This window comes from Cupressus sempervirens, chromosome 1 (assembly GCF_028749045.1).
Source record: "Cupressus sempervirens isolate cs-2001-9-10 chromosome 1, ASM2874904v1, whole genome shotgun sequence".
In the NCBI taxonomy this organism is placed as follows: Eukaryota; Viridiplantae; Streptophyta; class Pinopsida; order Cupressales; family Cupressaceae; genus Cupressus; species Cupressus sempervirens.
The window spans coordinates 217,319,323-217,333,689 of NC_143118.1; the positions used below are offsets into that span (position 1 = coordinate 217,319,323).

At 32.9% G+C, this 14,367-nt stretch overlaps 1 protein-coding gene across 2 annotated transcripts; it reads right to left on the bottom strand.

The window, feature by feature from the left end:
• Positions 1-10,627: 10,627 nt before the first annotated feature.
• On the bottom strand, positions 10,628-13,861 carry CDA1 (cytidine deaminase 1). Of its 2 annotated transcripts, none has more exons than XM_089820754.1 (3): positions 13,740-13,861; positions 12,435-12,480; positions 10,628-11,821 (listed from the first exon to the last, which is right to left on the bottom strand). In XM_089820754.1, exon 3 carries the CDS (start codon positions 11,807-11,809, stop codon positions 10,877-10,879), a length of 933 nt encoding a protein of 310 aa, XP_089676880.1. In that variant the 5' UTR covers positions 11,810-11,821; positions 12,435-12,480; positions 13,740-13,861; the 3' UTR covers positions 10,628-10,876. The 2 variants fall into 2 exon arrangements, with proteins under 2 accessions (XP_089676880.1, XP_089676886.1); XM_089820760.1 differs by having other exon boundaries at positions 12,724-13,861.
• Between the last annotated feature and the right edge of the window lie 506 nt (positions 13,862-14,367).

The window sequence follows — 14,367 nt, forward strand, 5'->3', positions numbered from 1 at the left end:
GATATAAAAGATAACTGATACATATTTTCATGTTTAAGAAGGCATTTGTTGCAAAATTTGATATAAAAACATTTGGTGACTTTATATTTAAGATTTCATTTTAGACCTATTGGCAGACTTATAATCCACAATTTAATAGCTCTTAGAATTCTAACAACTAAAAATAAAAATAAAAATTGAAAAAATATTAAAATATTATTATTTCTAATTTACATATTTAATAAGAAAGTAAATTTTTTGATTAGACTATCTACCAAGATCCATACCTTATAACTTAGTAACAAACATATTATTATTTTTAATTTGCATATTTAAAAGAAAGATAGTATATTCTTTGATTAGACTATCTGCCAAGATCCCCATCTTAGTAACACACATCTAATTTAAATATACTATTTCATAATATCTACTAAATAAAAACATATATATCAAATATTTTTAAAAAGAATTGTATAAATATTTAATACAAATAAAGTCATATATATACTCCTCCTACAACACGCACCTCTTAATAATAAGAGTATTTTACAATTAATCTTTAGAATGAGTTGTCCATATATTCAATGTTTTCAAAATACCAAATCTCTTTGAGCTTTTGTTTGTTTCGACGACAAGTATGGCATTAAAAAAATGTTATTACAAATGGTTTTATTTGTTATAAAATAATGATCAATAATTGTTTTTATTATTAATCATTGAAAACCCCATACATAAACATAATAAATATTCTCGGTAGCTTGGAAAGCTCAAACAAAGTGCGAGTTCATGATACTGATGGCATCAATAAAATTGTCATGTTAATAATTTTGTATCATTAATATTTTTTATTCAAAATTAAATCTATATATAACCAACGTTTTTCATTCAAAATTAAATTTAATAAGATTAAAGACAAAATAAACACATGAAACCAACAAAAAAAAATATTAATATTTTAAGCTATGGAAAAAAGGTGCAGTCTGTCACAATCATAACTTTTAGCACAAAATGATTACCTCCTATATAAAAGTAATATGAATAGAAAGTTAACCCTTGAATGGAACAAGTCAAAGCGGTTTGGTTTGACTAACCTTTTAGCAAAGGCATCTTCTTCATTTCATTATTGCCAAAATTAGAATATGTTATTGTTAGATCTTTATATAATATAAATTTTATTTTCGTATATTTATTAAAATCTTAATAAAATATATAATTGTATTTAAATAATAGCACTACCATATATTAGTGTCTTATAAATTTGAAATCTTTTTTTATACTTATTCTATTCTTTATTTAGTTAATTTCATTATTACTAAATATAGAATTTATTATTGTTATTATTGTTAGATCTTTATGTAATATAAAGTTTATTTTCATATTGTTATTATTTTTTTATAAAATATATAATTATATTTAAATAATAGTACTACTACTATATGTTAGTGCCTTATAAATTTGTAAAATATTTGTATGTTTACTCTAATTTTTAGTTAATATGTTATTTTCAAAATAGGTATATTTATAAATGAAGATTTAAAATAAAATAAATATAAGAAACTTAAAAAAAGACAATAGTAACTTTATATTTTATATTATTGTACTTGTCGTAGGTAAATACTATTGCATTTAGTTTGTCTAAAATTCAATTAGTTTTAGCCAATCACATATAATTTTTGAAGTAAACATTTTTTCAAAAGTTTTATTATTTAATTATATATTTTATAAACTATATAAAATATTCAATTGGCTCAATTCGTTTTGTCTTATAGGAGCCATTTTATTGGAGTTCCTCCATATTGCATTTTAGTCAGAAGTTATGTAGAGATTATAAACTATTCTTAACCTCATAATAATGTTTTTCATTTAATAAAACTCTACATATTATCTATTCAAAAGTATATTTAAAAATAAATAAATAAAATATAAAGTTTTAATAAGCAATAAACTACTCTAAGTTTATATATATTAATTTGCCTTTATTTAAAAATATGAAGTATCAACATGTAAATCATTATATCTCTATTATATTTCATTAATATAATATGTATATGAATCTATATATATTAATATAGTTGTATGAAGGAGATCAATTATATACTATAATACTTATATCACCTTTTCAATTTAATTATCTATTAGTAAAACTTTGAAAGCTAACGCATAGTCACATTAATATTCAATGTAAAAATAATTTGATATCATTTATTATTATTTCAAATATAGCATTTATTATATTCAAGAAAATAATTAAACTATCTATAACATATAAAATAAATTTGAAAAATATTAACTATAATTACATGTGTACTTCTTAACTATAACTACATATGTATTCTATTAATTATAATTACATATGTATTTTATTAATTATAACTACATTATAACTATCTAGAGTACAGGGCACTTGTTTCTAATTTACTTTTGTGTATTTTTTTTATAAGAGTTCAGATTCCCTTATGGGTAAACAAATTATTTTTCATTAGTCATCTTCTAGATTGTGGTAGGCCCTTCCATCCAAAAGTTTATTTTTTAATTCAAATGAGGAACTTTCCACTTTTATTATGTCTAGAACTCACTAAGCACAAGTTTGCAAAATATATAGCTCTAACCTTATATTTAGAGACAACTATGTCCCTATATTTAGAGACAAGTGATGCATCTATTTTATCATCCAATATATTGAGAGATACACTAGCATATAATTCAGAATATACATTTTTTTTTAATGAATAGTCCCTTTCTATTAATAAATTAACATACTAGTTACAAATTCACAAAAAAGGGATCGGGGATACAAGATCAGCTCACAAGAGTTCACACGGCCAAAGCTGGAATCAACAACTATTCATCAAAAATATATATAAGCAACTCCCTCAGGGAGCCAGAGCAGTGCTAGCCAAGGGAAGTGGTTCATCATGATCATTAAATCCCCAGTCATCCCTGCGATTGGCAGGTGGATTAGGAACAATCCAGCCATCAGCAACATCATCACCAACAACTTTTTCTTTGTCTTTCTCCTCCACCCACGGCAAAGAAATAGCCAGATTTAGGCATGAGAAGGACCATTTGGAGCCACTAGACTAGGAGTAGCAATAGGAAGGGGAGCCACAACAATCGGGAACTAGCCAGAGCCACGGCGAGGTGAAGAAGCCGAGCGGCGCAGCCAACCATCACCACTACCACTAGGAGAGCGGTGACGGAGAGCCTGCGAGTAGAAGAGTTGTGACCCCGACGACGGGCCCATGGCGGAGTATGGTCAGCCGAGGAACCAAGAGGCACTTTGGCGATCATGCAAGGTGTGTTACCCCAATGATTAAGAAATTCCTGAAGGTGGGCCAGGTCCAGAGCCACCTTGTTGCCCTGGACTAATATATATTTCAGTTGATGAACTAATAAAAGTTTAATTCTACACAAACAATTTAGAAGCATTGCATAATGAACAATGCTTTCAATCATTTCAATTTTATGTGTTTAATTAGGACAATTTGATTCCCTTATTACTCAATAATCCTAAATTTAATTCCATTATTGCTCAATAATCCTCAAGTTAATCATATATTAAGGTAGGGGGCTCTAAAGTGGGCCATCCTATGTTGGTACCTTCCAAAACTAGTCTTAGATATATCAATTTTTTAAAGAATTGTACAACACTTAGTTTTAAAATTTGGTTTAGTGTCCACATGCTCAAATATGATGTCCCACCACATACTTTTTTGGCAATGTGTCAAAAACAGGGACTAAAATAAGTGAAGATCCATAATTGTGCATTAAGTCATATTTATTGGAGTGCTATATGACATCACATAATTGTTTGCTTTTTTAAATTTAGTAAAATATTTTTGAGAATAAGTATTAACACTTTTTTGTACTCCACTATAAGAATAATTGTGTCCACTCCTACCTCCACTTCACCTCCACTGATAACTCCTCTCCCCCACACAAAATTGATAGCAAAAACACAATTACAAAAATTTATAATAGTAAATACAATTACAAACAAGTGCTCTGGAGAGCTTGAGTCCATGCCTTGTACAAAGGCGAGAGGTAGCTTATATAAGTGGTAGTTGTCATTTCTTAATGAGAAGGCTATTTTTGGGTCTAATAGACTCCAATATAGATTATGCTCAAAGAGAGAAAACCTTTTGTTGGAAAGAATGTGAAATGAGTTTACAAAATTGCACCAATAAGAATAAAGTCTATTAATTTTAAATTATTTTATCTATTTAATTGTATTAAGTTAATTTTGACATTTCATTCTAATAATTTCATAGTAGAATAATTGAATTTTGTAGTTAAATTATTTTATTAGATTATTAGATTAAACATGTCATTGACAGAGAAGATTTTCATCCTAAAATATCTCAATCTCTAATTACATACACACCATATTGATAATTTTATAAATATGAAGTAGATCTAATGTTAGAAAACTAAAATGCTTTAGCTATAAAAATATTTAATTTTTCCTAAAATTAGATTGAAATATATAAATTGACATATATTTTTAATTTTAATTTTAAAATAAGAAATAAGTGTAAGGAAAATAAAATAACAAAAAATATTTTTTTTTAAATCTAGAAAATGTAAAATTAACATTAATAATAATAAATATTTAATTTAGTTTAACTTTAAACCCTTAAAAGGAAAGCGTGATAAATAATAATAAATATTATGAACCATATTAATACTTTCTTACTAATATTTTAGATATTATTAAAAAATATAGATATTAAAAAATATTGATAAACTTAATTAAGCATCTATCATAATTAAAAATAGTTTTTAAAAAAAATTAAAAACCTTCACAAAATTTTAAAACTAATAATACTTGTTTCAAACTAATATTACTTTTTTGAACAATAAATGAATAGGAACCTTGGTAATAAACAAATTTGAAACCTTCAATATTTTTGTGGGACTTCATTCTTTGTGTATCAAGCTTTGATGGGCTTCTCGAACTTCAAAACTTTTTTGGACATTGCAATAATGTGGGGGAATTTGTTTTTGTGGCACTTCATTCTTCGTCTATCAAGCTTCAATGGGCTTCTCAAACATTCAAAACTTTTTTGGACATTGCAATAATGTGGGGGAATTTGTTTTTGTGGCACTTCATTCTTTGCCTATCAAGCTTCGATGGGCTTCTCGAACGTTCAAAACTTTTTTGGACATTGCAATAATGTGGGGGAATTTGAAAAAGTAGAGCCAGAAGCAAAGCTTTTAGCCATCGAGTTTCAATTAATCTTCTATTACTCAAGGATGGGGCTTCCATTTCACTGACAATGAGGACTACTATTGGCAATGTTTTCTCTTCAGACATGTTAGGGCTTTATGGTAATTCGTTTGGGTGCTCCGTGCAAAATTTTGCCATGTTGCAATTAGTCGTGTTCAAGTGTTCAACTTAAGCAAGGATACATATAGAAAATTTCAAGTCAAGTGTTGCTTTCTCACTTGCCAAAGGAGGAGAGAAACAAAAGGGGCAAAGTGGAGTAGCATCTAGTGATCGGGATTGTGTGCTCCTTTGTGCTTGTGGCATAACTATTGCAATCGTCACAAACTTGAGGATGTGGATCTTCAGGGATTGAGCCAGAAAGACTATTGTGAGAAAGATCCAAGATTCTCCTACTTTCAATGAACTTCAAGCAGCTAAACTAATAGCTTCATTTCATCAAGCTTAACGCTTATTGATTAGTGTTATGGGAACACTTTGAAGAGCAGCTTTGCAAGATTGTTCGCAAAGGTTTCTGGAACTTTCCAACACTTTCCACAGATTCTCACATATTTTATCCTCGATATTTTTTAACAACAAAATAGAATAAAACCCCAGGAAAATTAGAATCAACCAATTAAAAAACAATAATTATTGATTAGAAATAAATTAAAAAATAAATCAACCTCCGAACTTTAGAAATGGAATAATGGTGATCATAAAAATTAATTAGAAAGCCACCAGAGACCCCTCTACCTATATATAAGCAAGGACCAACAATTATAATGATAAAGAAGTTTCGAACTACTATTTAATCAACATATTATTCTTTGTAGTGTTCTTCACAAAATAATTACTAATCTCTCATCTAATGATTTTAACTAGAACCCTTATTAGTTCACATCTGAAAATATACTTATTTAATAAAATCCAATTGCTTATATTTACATTAATTAACCATTACAAAGTGTAAAAATGTAAATATCCCCTCATCATTTATTAATCTAAGATTATTTGCACCTATTTATATCCATTCCATTGAATTTGTCTAGGTTAAGTTACGTGATCAGATAAATTTATTAATGTCCAACATGAGACCAACAAGGGTCTATGGGACTGAGAACTTATAGAACAAGAAGCAAAGAACCAAAAAATCACCAAACAGTGGTCGAGAAAGCAAATAGAAGAGAAAAGAAAACCAGATACAAAACACAGACTAAGGATTCTTCCTAGATTGGAAGAAGTCCAGCACTGAAGGATATGAACCCCAGTGAGGGAGAGCATGTAGTCATCTTTGAGATGTGTTGGTGGGTTGACGTTGATGAAGATGAAGATGAAGATAAGCACTGTGGGGTCACACAAATCTGGAGTGAACAGTGGTGGAGGTATCCAAGGGTAGCTTCACACCCTGTAGAGGGCAGGGGTGAGAAGAAGTCTGTAATGAGCTGCTATGTAACCTGCTTTAGGGGAAATAGAAGTTGTAGGGTGTGATCACGAAGTCGCATTGCCTCCCGGAGATAAAGTGCCAAACACCTATGTGTAGCTGAAGGAGGTCAATGAGCTGCACTCTCTAAATAAACAATAAAATCTCCCTCTTATCTCATAATAAATAGGGAAATGGAAAATGAAGTGTAACTCAGTCTCAGTCACGGCCAATGTGCATAGCCTGCAAATATGGTCCTCTCTATGAATGTGGTGGTTTGTCTGGGCTCTTAGACGGTCAGAATCAACCCTAAAAGATCCTAACGCAAACTGAAGAGCATGGCACCAACTCTGAGATAAATATCTGTGTCAAGCAATAATCCCATCCTGCATGTCCAGAAAGTGCTCAACATAGAAAGTCATCCTCGAACTTAACCCCCAAGTGGGTTAGTCCAACTCGCAACGAGGTACTGTCTATAGATGTCAAGTCTGACCTGCTCATTCAACCTTGTCAGGAAGGGAGAAGATGAGCAGGAGCGTCTAACGATAACCGAAAGGAGGGAAGGTGATCAATGTCAATCCCGATGGAGCTCAGAAGGGATGTGGCCTAGGCATACCATCAGCGGGCTCTCACAGAGTTGTCAGATCTGGCAAGCGCAACTAAGGATAAGTATGCAAGGTAAGAGTATCTGTCCTGGCCATCTATGGAGTCTGCAATGTTATTACCACATCAACATTTCCTAGCAATGTTATTACCAGATAGGATGCCTAGTGCATTAACCACACTTTGTATTTTTAATTCACCATATAATTATCATTATTATCTAGACTTCTATTTGTACAAAATTCTATTATCTTCTCTTTAAAATCCCATAACCTAGAAGGGGTCGAGATTGTGTTTGGCTTAAATTTAAGGATGGGAATACTATTTAGCCTTTGCCCTTAGTCTAAGAAGTCCACACCTCTATTCCCACATCATGTATCTGAATAACTTCATAGATCAAAAATTTTCTATCAATGGGAAAAATACTACGATGCTCTTTGGTTGCATGAAGCATTACAAAAATATGCTAAATGGTTGAAAATCATATTCAACAAGGGGCAACTAGGGGAGAGGACCCACTAGTTGAGCACCCTAACTTCGCGCTTCTCAAAATCCTATGTGGAAATTTCAAATCACTCCCATTTTTTGATACTAGCTTACTTGGCAAGTCCCCTACTTATAACTAAGGTTTCAAAGCCACATTATCAAATATGATGTCACATTACATGCTTTTTTCCAAGGTGTCCAAAATAGCCCCAAAAAAAAAGTAAGACCAATCATAGTGCATTGGAGACCCCCATACTTGTGGAGCTGATGTGGCATCACACTATTAGTTATTTTTTGGGAAAAGGGACACTTTTCATTCAATCATGGGTAGTCATCATTAGCAAGAGCAACTTTAAAGTCACAACTATTGATACAATCTTGTCAAAAATGTTGGATATTAAATTAACAAGTGTGGGTATTAAATTAACAACTCCTATCACAACCATTGGAACATGCTCAAGTACGGGGTCCTCTCCCCTAATCTGGTTATATTTTTTGTTTAGTTTGGAAGATGAAGTGGTAAAATAATTTGAATAGAATATTTAGCAACAACTTTTTTTTTGAATAAGATCCAACATGTGTAGATTTTTCCACATAAAATTAGATATATTTGTTTTATTGTCTATGTGATTGGCTTTTGTTATTTTTTATTCCACTATTAGTTTATGTTAATTAACCGAGAGTATTGATTGTTATAAATCAACATAATTTCTTCTTGTGAATTTATTATGCAACTAATTTGTAGATGGACATGAAGCTATGAGAAATTCACATAGTATAGGAGCTCTAAACTCTGGATACAAGGTCAATATTTGCGACACGGATAGAAGAAGGGGAAATTTTTAAAAATTGCAAGGGAAGCGGAGAAATTATTCTTGTAGATAGAAATTGTTATACTTTCTGTGTGATTTTTTTAAAGATTTTTAACACAGTTTTTAGCACAAATTGCTTGCACAAGTTGAGAGTGAATATTTGTACAAAGAGAGAAGATTGTGATATGAAAATAATTGTTGTGGCAATCTCGTGATCTGTTGGATGAGTTATTGTTCTTGAAGCTCAATAAAAGGTGTGATTGTAGGTTTTCTTCTTCAAAGATTGTGTATAAAAGAGGTTAGTGAAACTCACAGTACTTTATTATCGACAAATAGAAAGCAAACATCTTGACAAAGACTTTTATAAGGAACAAGTTTGTATTCTTCAAGAACAAGCTAGGTGTTGTGCATAACACCTTCCTCACTAAGAGCTAAGAGGGAGTTGATTTTTTTGTTTAGCTTGGAAGTTGGAGTGGTGAGTTGGATATTTAGCACCAACTTGTTTCTTTATTCTTTATTAGAATATTTCTACATTTGCAAGGTTGCATAATTTTATATGTGATTAAAGTCAAAGAAAGCAAGGAAAGATTCTTTCTTACAAGTTAACAGTTAGACTCTATATATAAAATTGCTGAAGCAACTTGTATCGTATTGAATTCTGTTGGATTTTTTAATACAAAGTTGGTTGTTAGGCTGACTAGAAGATCCAACATTTAGGTTTTTCTGCACACTGGAGTTTTCCAAGTTTATCCGTGTTATTATCTATTTGCGATCGGCTTTTGGTATTATTTTTGCTTTCACTATTATTTTCTATTAATTAACCCAGAATATTGATATAAATCAGATTGAATTTTTATTCTGTGAATTTATTGTGCAATTAATATGTAGCTGATACAATCTTTTCCAATTTTTCGCATAGTCCATTCATTGTACTGATCTTTGATTCTCACCATGGTCTCTTGTGGGCATAAGATCATAATTGGTAATGGTAATGTTTAATAGTACATCTGCTTATATTCTTTATCTTTCTGGGACAAAGGTCTATGTACAGAGATATGACCAATTTCCGTGTGCACTCTTTTCTGTGATGCCTTTTCCTCGTGTAGACTGATGCCTTTTTCTGTACACCCTTTTCTGTCCTGCCTTTTCCTCATGCAGACTGATGATAATTCTAAGGAATGAGCACCGACAGCACAAATCAAATTAGACATTGACCAAACCTCCACTCACTAAACAATGTACATTCATTTATTGAAACACATCAACCAAATCTCTATTGGTTAGGAAATCGCCATGAATATTAGAGGATGCAAGTGTAACATTAAGGCAACAAAAGACTACTTATAGAAACAATTCATCTTTAATCAGATCGATAGGGACTGGATACAGGCTATGAATGCAAAAATGAAAAAGGTAGGTTGGTAGGAGGGCATATCAAAACCATCTTTTGGTTATCATTGTGAATCAGGACAATAACTTTATTAGATGCAAACGAGTATTGGAAATATTGGTGACATGGGTTAACCATATAACATTCATGCCACGCTCGTTTTGGAGGACAAGAATCTCTTCTCTCACCATTCTGAACCATCGGATCTTTTTGCAATTATGGCTTGTCTTGTCTATACTCTTCTGTCTCGAAACATGCAATCTTCATGATGTATTACAAATATTTTCACTCCACAATCAACGAATCTTAAAATTGTGAAGAGCGTAAAATATTCTTAATACAATTGCTCGCAGTAATCCAAATATTCAAATTAGTACTTCAAAAATATTGTTAAATCCCTTCCCCTTGCTTCTTTTTATTGCTCTGAAACACAAATTCTCCTACATTTGCATTATAAACAATTACAGTTAAAAATTCATAGCCTGGTTTGACTGCTCTGTTATTACTTGCAAGTGATTTGTATTGACATATATGCAAGAGATGATAGAAGGAAATCTTTGGATTACAATCTCTTAACAGTTCATGGAGTCATCTATAATTTGTTCAAGTCTCTTTCTCTTTCTGATAACTTCTACCATGTGAACTCAGCGGTCACTTTGACATCAAGTTTAAGGTCCTCAGGCCATAAAATTGTTATTCAAATTTCTGTTTCTTCTTCCTTGGAGATGGATTAGAAAGATATGATTCTATAAATCAAATTGTACTGGGTTTATTCATCCCATGAATAAACACTGTTATTTCGATAAAAACAACAGAAGTATATACACGTGGTACAAATGACAGATGTTTGCCAATAATTACATAGTTTGACAGAAATGGCTTAGGAAATTAAGATGGCAATATAATGGAATTCCAATGCTTAATACTGTGATGATGAGATATCAATGCAAGGAAATGGACTCTTAGTACCAGTCAGATCATTTTACAATACAATTGATAAGATGAAAGGAGCACTTGGGGTTTATTTTCTTCAGGGCAAGTTTAATAGTATCGCCCTGCTGAACAAGGGCTTCCTCCTTCTCCACAAGAACTGCCTGGACTATATCTTCATAGTTCCCTCCATCTTGACAAGTAAATGCAATGATCGCTGCCTGAAGAGGTGAAAGGCTGGGATTGAATGCAGCAGATTCTGTGTAGGAACCTTTAAAGATATTTCCTTTCACAGTCCTCAAAGCAACTCCAGAAGGGCAGTGGCTATATGGAGAATGCGATGAGTTTGCAGCTTGCAAGGCAGCCAATCTGAGCTCATATAGATCTTCAGAGGCTGTAAAGCCATTAATACTTCCATTCTCTTGATCTTCTCCAACTTTGCATATGCTAAAGGCAGGAACCACTTCCGGAGGATGAAGAGACTCAAAACATAAGCCATTGAAATGAGGCTGGAAAACAAGAGGAGTGCCCTCCTCCAAATCATCTGGACCAAATCGGTGCGGAAGAAAATGCAACAAAGACTGGGTTTCAGCACATTCGTCAGCAATCAAGATGTTAATCTCAGGGGCCCCATTTAGTTCTTGCAAAAATTGTCTACAATGGCCACAAGGTGCAGCAGATACTGCAATGAACCTAAGCTGACGCTCCCCGTGTTGTGCTGCATTTGCTACAAGGCACTGTTCTGCATGAACAGAATGATTCAAAGGCAGACCTACAAACTCCAGATTGACTCCCATGAAGATGCGCCCACTAACTCCAAGACCAACAGCTCCAACACGAAAGTTGGAGATGGGAACTCTAGCTAGATCTTGAGTAGGCTTAACTAATGTAGCCATGTATTGGGTTTCTGACAAGCCCAATTCCTTGCACTGGCGCTGAACCTCATCCGCCTCAATGACAAAAGGTGAGCACCCTCCCATCCTTGACAAATCCTTCACAATTACAAAATCTATGGTCAAACATTTGCAAATGTTTTTAATCTGTAATAGTGTGTAAATTTCTACAATTCATAAGAATTTTTCAGTTGCTGCTTCTGGAATAGATTGTGCAAGGATTTTTTTTATCAATGTTTCGGATCACATCACACTCCGTGACCCATCATCATTTTATCCTTTTGCTTTCTCTCTTTCATCCTGATCACACACTCCGGAAAACATTGATGAAAAAAATCCTTACACAATCTATTCCAGAAGCAGCAACTGAGAAAAAATTAATCTGGTCAGATTCACTCGCTCTTCTCAGAAATCATAATTGTAAACTTGAGAGTAAGTCAAAAGACATATGTAACATGACTGCACAGGAAAACTACTTTATTATCCAACTAGAAGTTTTTAGCCTACATGGGCATGAAAAAACAACAGAAGCACGTTCTGTCCTAAATAACCTAGCTAGCCCTAAAACAGAGTATTTAAGTTCAGATGTATTTAACCGTTTTCACAAAAAAATTACAGGGCGTATTCTTTCAAAATGCCAAGATTCTCTTAAGGTAAAAAAATTCTGGCGCAACTCTAAGCTCGGCGATGCAACAAAGAATAAATTTCATACCTTCCCCACGCAAGATCCACTGAAAATATTTTAGCCTTCTCCTCCCCTGAAATCACAATACGAACACATACAACTCAATACCACTATTTATTTTTTCCAAATTTATTCAAAACTCTTTTCAGCTCACTCTGCATCGGATATGCCGGATAAAGGAATAAATAGAAAAATTAAAAATCAAAATGTTTCCGCTTAACCAAAGCCATAATTTTGGATCTAAGATTTCCACAGGGAGACACTTTCAAAATCTTTCATATTTATTACTTTTAATCTAACATTTCCAGTGACATACCCGCTCCTCAATTGCGAAACTGTTTACTGTTTTATATCAGACATTTCGAGTTTGGGATCCTTCTCATCAAATAGGAGAATATTTCGGCAAACGAAGATTACTCGATTTCAAGGGACTCAGCCTCACCAAAACCAGTTTCCTTCGTGATGAGTGGGGCAGCTCAAACAACAAAAGAACGGAAGCTTCAACGTCTTTAAAAATAGATTAGACCTTTTCGAAAGGCATTTTATTTTGTAAAAGAGTCTTTAAAACTATCAAATACGAGAAATTCCAGTCCATAATGACAGCTTGCAGATTTCTTTACAAACGAGTCCTTATTGTTGAAAATAAAAATTGCTTCACACAGTTAATCTGGAAATCTACAAGCTAGAGAAATAATAATTACAATCTAAGGTCACAGGATTCAATCCTCTTTACAGAGAGCGACTTATTTGTAGCCCTGGACCTGACATCGAAATAATTAATTGTAGGAAGTAAATTTAAAATGGATCTTAACAGAGTTTCTAGGAAATGGAAAGACAACAAATTTTTTTTAAACCTACCAGATTAGCCAATAAACCAAACCCTCACCTACAAGCCCGTAAAACCACTAGACAGAGCACAAAACTCAAATTTATGGACGAAACAAGATGCCTGTACCAGAATTTTAAACTAAGAAAATAACAAAATCCAGTCTCCGGCGACAAAAACACCAATTTTCCAAAAATGCACCCAATAAAACTCGACCACGGGGTTTCCTTGCGCCCAGAAAAACCAGTAAAGGAAAATCCAGGATAAATTCCACCCCTACATTTTCGAAATCATTTTTCTCAACCAAATAAAAAACAAAAACAAAACAGTCCCAACTTTGTAGGCCCAATTCCTCAAATTTCACTCATAAATCGAAAAGAAAATAAAAACAACGCAAAAATCTTCGTCTAATCCAAAGCTACCGATCAGAATCCCGATTTGACAATCCTAGCAACAAGCACTGCAAATTTCCAATGAAAATAAAAAATCCGCCAGATTTCACTGACCAATTTAGCGCTGAGTGAGAAGCTGCGCCAATTTGTAGGAGCTACCTACGCGCGGCCCTGCAGCAGAGAAATCTTGTGGAGAAAAAATGGGGTAAAAATTCCGTGCTCTGTATGTTGTTTGTGATGAATGGAAGAGCCCCTACGTACTTATATTTGTCCAGCTCATAGAACACAAGGAAGAGCAGCAGTTGCCGCTTGCGTGGAAGCACTCCTTTTCCCTAATTTTAAATTCAGCAACTCTAACCTTACCAGAACCTTAGCTGTCTCCGTCAAAGTTAAATCGTGTATTGGGAATATTCGAGGGAGTTTGTAATCTTGTGCAAAGTAACATCCACCACAGCATAGGGTGAAATAGCGTAGGATTTGACTATCCTTTGGACAAAGCCACTTTAGACCATTCAAAAGATTGTGAAGGAAAATGGAGCGCTCTACTAGTGGGATTGACTTGGAAATAGAAATTGTAGAAATAGTCTAGGGAAGAGCATCAGATTTCTTTATAGTTAGGGAAGTGTATGAGGAGTGTATCAGATTTTAATGATTTGTTTTTTTTGTTGGTACATGAGTTTTATGTGACTTAATTGTTTATAGATATGGTTTTCATTTTAGAGTAGTAATATGTACGTTAGGG